Source organism: Sus scrofa, chromosome 13 (genome assembly GCF_054392235.1).
Source record: "Sus scrofa isolate SSC_HxYL_T2T_F1_AM1 chromosome 13, Sscrofa_HxYL_maternal_Yorkshire_Landrace_v2.0, whole genome shotgun sequence".
NCBI classification, from domain to species: Eukaryota; Metazoa; Chordata; class Mammalia; order Artiodactyla; family Suidae; genus Sus; species Sus scrofa.
In genome coordinates, this window is record NC_139395.1 from 85562993 (window position 1) to 85575361 (window position 12369).

At 49.6% G+C, this 12369-nt stretch overlaps 1 protein-coding gene across 6 annotated transcripts in view; it reads right to left on the minus strand.

The window, feature by feature from the left end:
• Positions 1-12369, minus strand: part of FBLN2 (fibulin 2) — a 73256-nt gene that overhangs the window by 18297 nt on the left and 42590 nt on the right. For all 6 annotated transcript variants that reach the window (XM_084989537.1, XM_021069383.2, XM_084989536.1 and 3 more), the window contains 2 exons: positions 4235-4346; positions 2720-2849 (listed from right to left, as the gene is read on the minus strand). In XM_084989537.1, the coding sequence (XP_084845663.1) occupies positions 2720-2849; positions 4235-4346 (242 nt within the window). The remainder of the gene's footprint in view (positions 1-2719; positions 2850-4234; positions 4347-12369) is intronic.

Genomic DNA, 12369 nt, shown 5'->3' on the forward strand with positions numbered 1-12369 from the left:
GGGTGAAGCTTGCAGGACAGCTTTCACTGGAGTTGAATCAGCTTGAAAGAACTTTTTTTTTTTTGGCCACACTTGTGGCATATGGAAGTTTCTGGGTCAGGAATCAAAACTGCACCACAGCAATGACCCAAGCTGCTGCAGTGACAAAGCCAGATCCTTAACCTGCTGTACCACAAGGGAACTCCAAAAGTACATCTTTTTGCTCTCCCTCATCCTCCTTTTTGAAACAGATGTGATGGCTGGAGCTGTAGCAACTATTTTGGGTCATGAGGTGTTTTTTTTTTTTGGTCTTTCAGGGCCACACCTGTGGCATATGGAGGGTCCCAGGTTAGGGTCCAACCAGAACTGTAGCCGCTGGCCTACACCACAGCCACAGCAACGCGACCTATACTATAGCCCAGGGCAACACTGGATCCTTAACCCACTGAGCAAGGCCAGGGATTAAACCCGTGTCCTCATGGATGCTAGCTGGGTTCACTAACTGCTGAGCCACGACGGGAACTCCTCATCAGGTGATCTTGAAGACGGAAATTACAAGCTAAAGATGACTGAGCAGAAATACAGAAGCCTGAAGATATTGTGTGGATTCACCCCTATCCCAGACTGCCTGCCTCCAAAAATAGTCTTTAATTTGTCTAAACTACTGTGGTGGATGGATTGCAATAAGAGCCCCAGGTGTTCACTAGGTCTACTGTGACAGTGCAGTTTCTCCTGTTGAAAGAGAGGGGACATTTCACAGCCTCGTGACAGTGCCTCATGACTTACCTTGGCCAACAGGATGAGATAGAAGTGACAGTGTGCCCATTTTGAGCCCTGGCCACAAAAAACCTTGCACACATCTATCCCCATGTTGGAACCCTGCCTAGCCACCACCTGAACAAGCCCAGGCAACCCTCCTGGAGATTGAGACCACATGGAGCAGAGAAACATGGTCCCAGCTATGGCCATCCTAGATCTAGTGCCAGCAGAGCCATTAGCTGGTGGCAGACATGTAAGTGAGCCCAGCCAAGGTCAGCAGGGCATGGGCAAGGTCAGCAAAGTGACCCTGACTCATGAATCATAATCATTACACAGCAGAAGCTCACTTACTCCAGGCTGCACCCCCCAATGGTAAACATATCCACATAGGGACGACCCACCACATACTTCACAGCCAGCATTTCCCCTGATCCTCACCATCACCTGAAAAACATGGACTATTATGCCTATTTTATAGGTCTAGAAGCTAAGGCTCAGAAAAGAGGACTTGTCCAGGGCCAAGCCTATAAACATAAATGCCTTTTTTTTTTTTTTGGACTTTTTAGGGCCGCACTAGCAATATATGGAGGTTCCCAGGCTAGGGGTCAAATCAGAGCTACAGCTGCTGGCCCACACCCAGTCATAGTAATACCAGATCCAAGCTGCGTCTTCGACCTACACCACATCTCAGGGCAACGCTGGATCCTTAACACACTGAACAAGGCCAGGGATTGAACCAGCATCATCATGGATTCTAGTCAGGTTCATTGTCACTTTGCCACAACAGGAACTCCAAAAATGCAATTCTAAACATTCCCATCACCAAGGCCCATTCCCTATTATCAGCTGTTTTATTTGAAAAAATTGACCCCAACGTGATAAAGATCAAAGTCAAAATCCTCTACCAAATGGTGCCCTCCTCCAGAGGTCCCTATGACAGTCATCTAGGCTCGTGACATTGTGGTTTCCTCAACTCTGTCCCCTTCTCCCCCACAAACACCTCCTTTTGTGATTTTTTTTTTTTTTTTGTCTTTTTTTGCTATTTCTTGGGCCGCTCCTGAGGCATATGGAGGTTCCCAGGCTAGGGGTCGAATTGGAGCTGTAGCCACCGGCCTATGCCAGAGCCACAGCAACACGGGATCCGAGCCGCGTCTGCAACCTACACCACAGCTCACGGCAACGCCGGATCGTTAACCCACTGAGCAAGGGCAGGGACCGAACCCGCAACCTCATGGTTCCTAGTCGGATTCGTTAACCACTGCACCACGACGGGAACTCCCTCCTTCTGCGATATTCCCTGAAAGTGCTCGACTGCCGTATTTGCCCTCATCTTCTACTGCACAGGCAGCCAGTTGTCTGTTTTCCCTCCATCTCAATTTGCATTGGGCACATGTCCTCTCCAGAATCAGGACTACAATTCCCAGCCCTCCTTGCAGCTAGCAGCCAGCCACCAGCTTAAGTTCTAGCCAATGTGATATAAAGGGATGTACTTTCTGCCCTCAAGAGAGGGGCTGTTTTTACATCCAGGCTAACTCAGCATTACTCACAGCAGCCAAGAGGCAGAAGCAACCCAAGTTCCGTCAACAGAGGACGGATAAACAAAATGTGGTCGATCCATACCAAAGAATGTGATTCAGTCTTGAAAAGGAGGGAAGTTGTGACACATGAGAGAACACAGATAAACTCTGGGGACATTATGTTCAATGAAATGCCAGTCACAAAAGAACCAGAAAAGAAAAAGAAAGCCCCCTGAGGGCAGCGATTTTTGCCTGTTATTCATTTCTGCATTCTTACTGCCTAAAACAGTGGCCAGCACACACTGGTGCTCAATCACTATCTCCTGGAGACGAGTGATGTTTTCTGTGCAGATGAATAGCTTCCCCACCCCGCAACCTCTGGAGTAAATGTCCTTCCCCTGGAGCAGCCCTGTGGCCCTCAAGGACCTTCAGGCTCAGGCCACAATGCCCCAAGTCATGCTTGCCTTGTACAGGGAGACACTGCAGGTGTCATTGTCCTCGTCCCCGCAGGCCTCGCCCTCCTTAGCCCCCATGACACCGGCCACACAGCTCTTCTCCTTCAAGTAGGACACACAGCAGTGCTTCTGGGCTGTCCTGCAAAGAGATGCACACTTCAGCCCCACCAAGCTCCCCTGGACCCCTGGGGACCCCTAGGAAGGGACCACAGGCCCCGCTTCACAGTGGCGGAAGCTGTGGCTCAGGAGGGGGAGCCTGCTGAGGTCTACTGCAGGCAGGGCCCAGACTGGTGTCAGGGGCAGCAGCCAAGCCAGCACATCCCCACTGAGTGACATGGGCCCTGTTCCCACCTCTGGAGCCCTCTGGGCTCTGGATACCTGATCCATGATGGAGCAGGTCAGTACTCCAAGTCCCCCAGGACTGAAAAGGAAAGGAAAGGATCTCAGGAAGTGCGATCAGCCTAGAGGAAAACAGCCTCTGGGATCCCTGGTCATGCCTCCAATGCCTAGGGCTGCCAGGCAGAGACAGCTGATGAGCCAGCACACAAAATGCTGGGGGGTGGTGCATGAAAAGGTGGGATTTAGTCCCACTTGAGGAAGGGCATGTCCCAGAAGGCCCATCCAGTGATGAGCTGACTGTCTATGAAGTAGTGAGCGTCCCGTCACAAGAGGGATACAAGCACACACTAGATAACTTAGCTCCAAACTCCTAAAAAATCCATGCTCTAATTCCCAGGCCACCCACATTGCTGGGACATCTGAGGAGAAAGGAAAGGGCCAAGGCTCGAATTTACATGTTTCTAAAGGAGGCACTGTGGGCCAGACATTAGGTAACACGGGGTCTAATACTGGCCATGCTCCCAATGAGCTGTGTGGCTTTGGGTGAACAACACCACCTCTCTGAACCTTATCTTCCTTATCTGGAGAGAAGAATAGGCTGGAAAAGACAGCATCCCTGGAAAAAAAAGAAGGGGTGAATGGCTGGCCAGGATGTCTCCTGAGCCCGGCACAGGGAGAACGTGGGTATAAAGGCTTCCTTTGTTGAGAACACTACTGTCAGAAGCAATTGGAAGAGGCAGCAGAGGACAGCGAGAAGCTGGCCTTTTGGAGACCCCAGAGGAACAAAGTGGAGAAAGGAAGGGGGGCTGAAGGTCTGGCTCAAAGCTGAGGAGGGAAAGCCCATGTGGACTGAGCACGGCTCAGCAGTGCAGCACCTGGTGAGAGAAGTACCTAATTGCTCCCAAGTGCTAGTGGTCCCTCAACGCCGGCACCCAAGTGTGTGTTCTTCCGAACATGCTCCCTAGGCCGGTGACAAGCCTGCTGGTTAGTCTGCTCCTGGGGCTGGTCCTGGGCCCCCCACCCTGGAGCCCAGCCAGCCGGCCCCAAGCAGTGGCATCCAATGGCCCACATGCACGTGGACACAGGCGGCTCAGTGCTCACCTGGTGCTGGGGGCCTGGGGGAAAGGGCACAGGAAAGTGGGGCCAGCAGCCGGGTACTCCACCTGCTCAGGGTGCCTGCCCTACCTGCACACGTCGCCCTCGGCACCACTCTCGGGGATGTCCAGGCACTCGTCATTGTCGATGGCCCACTGCTGCCCAGCAGCACAGCATGTCTCGATCAGGTCCTTGGTGGACACTGTGGGTGGCAACACAGGCAGAGTCACCACATGGAGGGAGTGTGCGGTTTCCAGGTGTCTGGGGTCAGCAGGTTTAGTAGATGCTGCTGGGGCCAGGCTGGATCCCCGCCACTGGGCAGGAAATAGCCTGCTGCCCATGCAGGTGGCTGCCAGCAGCTCACAAGTGCACCTTCCCTGCAGACTGCCTGGGAGGGCTGCGTCCACCCAGGAGGCTGGCAGGAAGGAGTATGGCCAATCACTGACCCAGCCCCACTTCCAAGGGGACAGCCCTGGGGGGCCCCCGTGTCATCTGGCGCCTTCCCTGGGCAGTTCTCCAAAAGAACCACCATGTGGACAAGAAACCCCAACTCAGGCTCTGCTCCCAAGGTACCAGACAAGTCACTAAGACAGGACGAGACATAAGAAAAGAGCAGCAGCAGCAAGGTAAGTTCAAAACCCATCTACGAAAGTCCAGAGGGAAAATATCTGTGATAAGGAAGGGCAGGAGGAGTCAGGGTGGGAGGATGTCTTAAAATTCAAACGAAAGGACCACAGGTTAAAAAAAGGATGAATTTCAATCTCCTGGTGGCTCAGGGATTCAGGATCTGGGGTGGTCACTGCTGTGGCGTGGATTCAATCCCTGGCCCCAGTACTTCCACATGCCATAGGCACAACCAAAAAAAGAGAGAGAGAGAGAGGATGAATTTGCCCACCTCAAAATTAAAAGTCTCGGAGTTCCCGTCATGGCACAGTGGTTAACGAATCCAACTAGGAACTATGAGGTTGCGGGTTCGATCCCTGCCCTTGCTCAGTGGGTTGACGATCCGGCATTGCCGTGAGCTGTGGTGTAGGTGGCAGATGCGGCTCGGATCCCGCGTTGCTGTGGCTCTGGCGTAGGCCATTGGCTACAGCTCCAATTCGACCCCTAGCCTGGGAACCTCCATATGCCGTGGGAGCAGCCCAAGAAATGGCAAAAAGACAAAAAAAAAAAAATTAAAATTCTCTATAACAAAGAAGTCTGTGGACAAATACAAGAGAGTGCCAACAGGTCAGGAGATGTTTTTGGAATGCCTTAAGCTGACAAAGACTTGCTAACAAGAAAATACCGTAGCCTCCTGAAAATTAACATGAAAAAAAAAAAAGTGAAACACCTGTTCAACTGGAAAAATTAGAGTGATAAATGCCAGGCCCAGGTGGGAACCGTCATGCCCTGGGGGTGGGAGTGGTGACGGGCACGGCCAGCCTGGAGGGAGAACAGGCACCATTTACGCAAACACAGGCATTGTCAAGGACCCAGTGGTTCTGCTTCTGGGAGTTTATTCCAGGGAAGTCTTCACCTGGACCCACATTCAACACCAAGTATGATCACTCACTTCAGTGTTATTTGAGGAAGTGGGGTGGGGGTAGCCTGGGTGTTCATCACCAAAGGGGTCATGAGTAGAATGTGGGGACATCCTCCACAGAGCTCGGAGGATTGCAGAGCTGTCAGAAACCACAGACTAGACATACACACAACGTGAAGCTGGACACGAGTACACACAGCAACACAGAGCAGCAGGGAATAGACTGCTGAGGGTAACAAGAAGAAACCAAGTGAGATCTGTCACAGAAACTAAAAAGACTGCACACAAAAATTACAATACATGTTTTGAATGAAGACATAAAAAAAAAAAAAAACCCACACAGATTGAAGAGAACTATAGCCTAGGGTGGGGCAGACGGATGGCTATGGGGAAAGGAGGTGAAAGGGAATAAACACGAAATTAAACAAGAGAAAGTCTTGCAAAGATGATAAGGGTAGAAGGAGCCAGGAACTGAGGAATGTAATGAACCCAACCATCTGCCTCTGAGGTCTGAAAATAAGTGATATTCAAAGATAAAGCTCATCTCAAACATCTTCAAGCTGAGGAGCAGCAAGGTATCACAAAATAACTTTTCAACTGGGTCAACATCTTAGTGCTACCATGTATAGCCATTTCTCCTCCCTAAAGACTCAATTCCTGCTCTGAGGCCCTACAGCTACACAACTGCTGCAGCCTACAAGGACCTCTAAACTCTTGATAACCAGTGTCTACCAGAAACATGTAGCAAACATCACATCCAATGCTGAAACATTAGACACATGTCCCACTGAGGTCAGAAATATGATGCAAATGCTTACATACATTATTGTTTAGCACTGTCCTAGAGATGCTAGCAGATGCAATAGAACAAGAAAAAAAGAAGCAGTAGAAATACTAGAAAGAGATAATGGTCATTATTTGCAGGTGTTATGATTTCCTCTTTCTAGAAAATCCAAAGGAATCAATATTAACAGAGTACTGAAGTAAATACTAGTCTTGTTCTTATTATTATATGGTAGCCAAAAACAAAATCAACATACACATACACAAGTTTGTGGCTTTCCTATACACCAGCCTTGATCAAATAGGAAGAGAAAAAAATCCCATTCAAAAGAGAAAGAAACCTTTAAATAAATCTATAATAAACACGCAAAGAAAAAAAATTTCCTAATATATATAACAGTATACTTTGTTAGAAATATATACTATATGTCTAGACAGGAGAATTCAATACCTTAAAGATGTAGGTTGTCCTCTATTTGGAATCCCGAAGTCCCAAAATAATTTGTCATGAAATTTGTCAAGCTGATTCTAAAATTCATTCAAAATAGGAAGTCTCTAAAAATACCCCAGAAATTTTCTGAAAACATGAGGAGCATACTTCAAAGTTTTAATAATTAAAAAGACAAGGAGATCAATGGAACAGAATAAAATTGAGAAACTGAATGACGTGAATATGGGAATTTAGGATATGACAGAGGTGGCATTCACACTCAGCGGGGAAAGGATTAAGTCTCTAATCTTGGCATCTACCTCAACCACAAACAAAAATAAATTCCAAATCTATAAAGGCAGTATCAGAGGAAAATCTAGGAAATAACTTTAGATAAAGAGAGCCTTCTTCAGAAATAAAAGCCACAAAAGATTGAAACTGGACCCTTACCTCAGACCACATACAAAAAAATCAACTAAAAATAAATTACTGCAAATGCATAACTCCTAGAAGAAATGAGAGAGGAATAGATTCTTTTTTTTTTTTTTTTTTTTTTTTTTTGGCTTTTGGCTTTTTAGGCCCACACCTGCAGCATATGGAGGTTCCCAGACCAGGGATCTAATCGGAGCTACAGCTGCCGGCCTACACAACAGCCACAGCAACACAGGATCCAAGCCATGTCTGCGACCTACACCACAGCTCACGGCAATGCCGGATCCTTAATCCACTGAGCGAGGCCAGAAACTGAACCTGCAATCTCACGGTTCCTAGTCAGATTCGTTTCTGCTGTGCCACAATGGGCACAGGAATAGATTCTTAACACTGGTCTTGGTAACAATTTTTTGGTAATGACACCAAAAGCACAAGCAACAAAAGCAAATATCAACAGGTGGGACTATATCAAATTAAAAAGTTTCTATACAGCAAAAGAAACAATCAATAAAATGAAAAGGCAATCTAGAGAATGGGAGAAAATATTTGCAAACCATATAATGTTAAGGGGGTTAACATCCATATACATATGGAACTCATACAACTCAGTAACTCAATAATTTTAAAAATTATTTTAAAATGGGGAAAAGACCAAAAGAGACATGTTTCAAAGGCATATAAATAGGCAATAGGTGTGGGCAAAGGTGCTCAATATCACTCACCATCAGAGAAATGAAAACTACAAGGTATCACTTCACACCTGTTAGGGCAGCTATGATCAAAAAAGACAAGAAATAATAAATGTTGGTGAAGATGTGGAGAAAAGGGAACCCTCATGCACTGTTAGCAGAAATGCAAATTGGTGCAGCTACTACAGAAAATAGTATGGAGGAGCCTCAAAAAATTAAAAATAGGAGATCCTGGTGGTCTTTTGGGTTAAGGGTCCAACACTGTCACTGCAGTGGTTCAGGCCACTTCTGTGGCGCAGGTTCAATCTCTGTCCTAGGAACTTTCACATGCCACAGGCACAGCCAAAAAAAAAAAAAAAAATTAAAAATAGAGCTGCCATGTGATCCAGCACTCCCCTTCTGAGTATTTATCCAAAGAAAATTAAAACACTAATAACTTAAGATATCCACACCCCCATGTTCATGGCACTACCCACAATGGCTAAGACATGGAAACAAGCTAAGTGTCCATCAATGGAGGAATGGATAAGGAAAACGTGTGCATGCATGTGCACGCATGTGCTCGCGTGCGCGCGCGCGCGCACACACACACACACACACACACACACACACAGGAATATTATTCAGCCATTAAAAGGAAGGGATTTCTGTCATTTGCAACAATATGGATGGGCCCCAAGGGCATTTGAAGTGAAAGAAGCCAAACAGAGAGACAAATACTGTGATATCACTTATACAGGGAATGTGAAAAAGCCAAACTCATAGATACAGAGTAGAATGGTTGCCAAGAACTGGGTGGGGGAGAGGGGGCAGGAGGAAAGGAGAGACGGTGGTCAAAGGGTGCAAACTTCCAGTTATAAGATGACTAAGTTCCAGGATCTGGCACATAGCTTGGCATCTACAGTGAACAATGACAGATTACATACTCACACATTCCTGTGAGAGTAGATCTGAAGTGTTCCCACCACAAACATGAACAATAAAAAATGCTGTATGAAGTGATGTGAATGTATTAACCAACATTATTGCAATAATCATTTCACTATACATGTGTTCCAAAGCATCACCTTTTATGCCTTAAACTTAGAATATTAATGTCATCTCATCGAATACACCTCAATAAAGCTGGGGGGAAAAGAGAAATACACAAGCAAAAAGGCCAACCTGAGGGAGTTCACACTGTGGCTCAGCAATAATGAACCCAACTAGTATCTATGAAGACGCAGGTTCGATCCCTAGCCCCACTCAGTGGGTTAAGGATCTAGCATTGCTGTGAGCTGTGGTGTGGGATGCAGACTCGGCCTGGATCCTACATTGCTGTGGCTCTAGTGTAGGCCGGCAGCTGTAGCTCTGATTGGACCCCTGGCCTGGGAACTTCCATATGCCGCAGGTGTAGCCCTTAAAAGACCAAAAAAAAATAAAAATAAGCCAACCTTAATACAACCAATGACCTAACAGTGTAAAACATCTATATGGCAAAGACAGGCCCAGTCTTCTCAAATCACATCATTTATCACTATGGGAAACCCTCCGGCTTACATATGAGTGTCTGTTTCTTCCTCTACAATGTCCAAGCCAGGACTTGAGTCTGTGGCCCCTGAGAGTGATGCCACCAATCCATACCTAGTCTCTCTTATTACACTCTGGCAAGTGGGAGTCCCACCTTGAATACCTCTGGTGATGGGGAACTCACTCCACCCATGGAGCTTGTCCCTTTCTGCATAGCTCATTTCACAACATCCTTTCTTCTACTGAACTGCACTTTTTCTCCCTATACCTTCCCCAGGATTGCCTTACAGAGATGAGGACACTGTCCCAGACCCCTGGGTCTCAGCCAGATGACACAGGTGGGTGCCTATGAGGGTAACAATAACCACTGGAATGCACGGAGTGCCAGCCTCGAGCAGGCGTGAGGCCATGTACTTTCACCTGCCGGTGTTACCAGTCTCGCTCTAGATCAGGTGGGGAGTTAGAAGCCCCAAGCCTCAGTCCCCCTGCTCCTGTCCCCCTCCAGCCTCAGCTGCCCCCACGTCTGTGCCTTGATGCAGCTGATCCTGGAGGGCCCCTCCATGCATCTCCACATCAGCCTGAGAGGAGGCGCTATTTCCCTGTGGTCTGAACGGGGCTCCCTCCCTGCCCCTCCTGAGCAGATGCCAGGTCACAGCCTGCGCCTGGCAACCCTCCCACCATTCTCTCCTGGCTCTTATCCCTTTGCAGACAAAGAACTCAGGGACAGGACCCCTTACGAGGGGAAGGGCCACCCACTTGGATCAGAAGTGGGAATGAGCTCTGGGCCATGCCTGGCACTGCCTGGTACCATCCAAGGCATGGACAGGATATGTGCCCCCAGCTCCTGGTGCATGGCCCCACCCCCCAGGCCCCCTCCTCTGTCTCTCATAGCATCAACCTCAGGGCCTCCTCGCCTCTCCATCTACACCCTGGCCTAGCTAATCTCGCCTGGCCTCCTTCCTCACCTTGCCCCTCCTGCACGACCATCTCCTGCACACGCAGCCGTCTGAGCAACCCCCACAGTGGGCATCTCCCTGGGGCTCCCACAGCCAGAATTTGTGCAGCAGCCCATCTTCCCAGAACCACCTCCCCCTGCACCCCATACCCCCATGCCAACTTAGGACCCTCACCTCCTTGCTCACCTCCCTCCTCCAACCAACCACCCTCATGGACACCTCCAAAGCCACCCCTGTCACCCGCCTCACCCCTCACTCCACCACCATCTCTTGGCCCAACAGGCTCCCAGCTCCTGTGTCCTCTTCCAGTCCATCCTCAGATGGTGTCAGAATGACTGCTTACAGGTATAAACCAGACTGCATCTCTCCTCGGCCTCCAGTCCCCTAGAGCCCCCCACTATCTTGTGACCTCTCCACTGCATCTCCTTTCTCTACCTCCTTTCTCACTCACTCTATCTAACTGAACTCCTCAGGCTCCTTCTGCCCCAGGGCCTTTGCACACACTATACTTTCTGCCCAGAACACTTTCCATGTGCCCTGCCCCATCCCCACTCTCTGCAGGGCTGTCCTTTGGGGCTTTTAGGGAGAGCATCCTGACCTCTCAATCTATACTAACCGCACCCCCATCCTCATCACATCGCCCTACTTAGTTTTCCTCCTAACACACTGGCCTTCACAGCCCCAGGCATCTCCAGCAGCCCTGTGGTCCGCAGACCCCACAGAAAAGCCACTGCCCTACAGGATAAAGCAACCTCGCCCCCATGTGACAGTCAAGGCCTTCACAACACAGCCCAGACTCACCTCTCAGGCCCTACTCCACTAGCCATACAGGCTTTCCCTGCTGCTGTGTCTCTGCACATGCTGTTCCATGCTGGGAATGCCCTTCCTCTACCTTGTCCATCTCCCCATCCTCAATGAGCCAATCTGCACAAGACTGACTCCCAGCGTCCCTGGCCCCTGCACTCCTGCCAGTGCCCACCTCCATCCTGGGCGGAATGAACAGCCCAGCCTCGGCCTCATTCAGGCAGCACTAGATACAGACCTTCACTACGCCATCACAGTCCAAGGCACCAGCCTCAGCCACCAAATGGAGAGGGTCTCAGGGACTAGGACAGGTCAGAGGCATTTCAGGGTCTCCAGTGCACAGCAGAGATGTGGTGCTTGATAAAACTTGGGGCTGGACGGAGTATTCCAGGCCCTCGGTGTTTAACATCTCAGACAAAGCTTACACCAACGAGGTGAAGTCAGACGATGACCTTCACCTCCCAGGTGTCTAGGCACAGATCTAAGAGTCTGAGACAAGCCCAAGGGCACAGGCTTAGGAAAATGGGGGGGAAGAATTTTACATTTACTCACATCCCCTCCACGGGGCCATGCCTACCACGAGTCTCAGAGATAAGCCCGGGTGTGTCTGTGCTGGGACCCCGAGTGAGTCCACCCCTCACTGCTGGGAGACATTGGCCAAGCCACTCATCCTCTGAGCCTCCATTTCCGTACCTGTAAAATGGGCGAAGAGCCTCTCGCCACCTGCATTTCACAAGGTGGGGAGGTGAGGAAACGCAGTGTCTGGCAGAGGACAGCTCAGCACACAGCACTGCCCCACCCTGGGAACTACTCTCCAATTAGTTCCTTAGTCACAGAGGACCCCATGGATGAGTGGGCGGAGGGTGGACAGGACAGCAACCCCTGCAGCAGAAGAGGCTGGGAGCTCCCACCGAGCTCTCCCTGCTCTCCAATGGTTCTTCGCAGGCTCCCCATTGCCATCCAGTCCGCCAGAGCTGGGCCTGGGGGAACACAGCCTTCCTTGCCTGCTGGTCACTGACAAGCGCCATGACAGAGAGGCGAAGGCCATGTCCTGCTGCAACAGCTGCAGCCTGCCCAGCAGGTTCAACAGTGACACA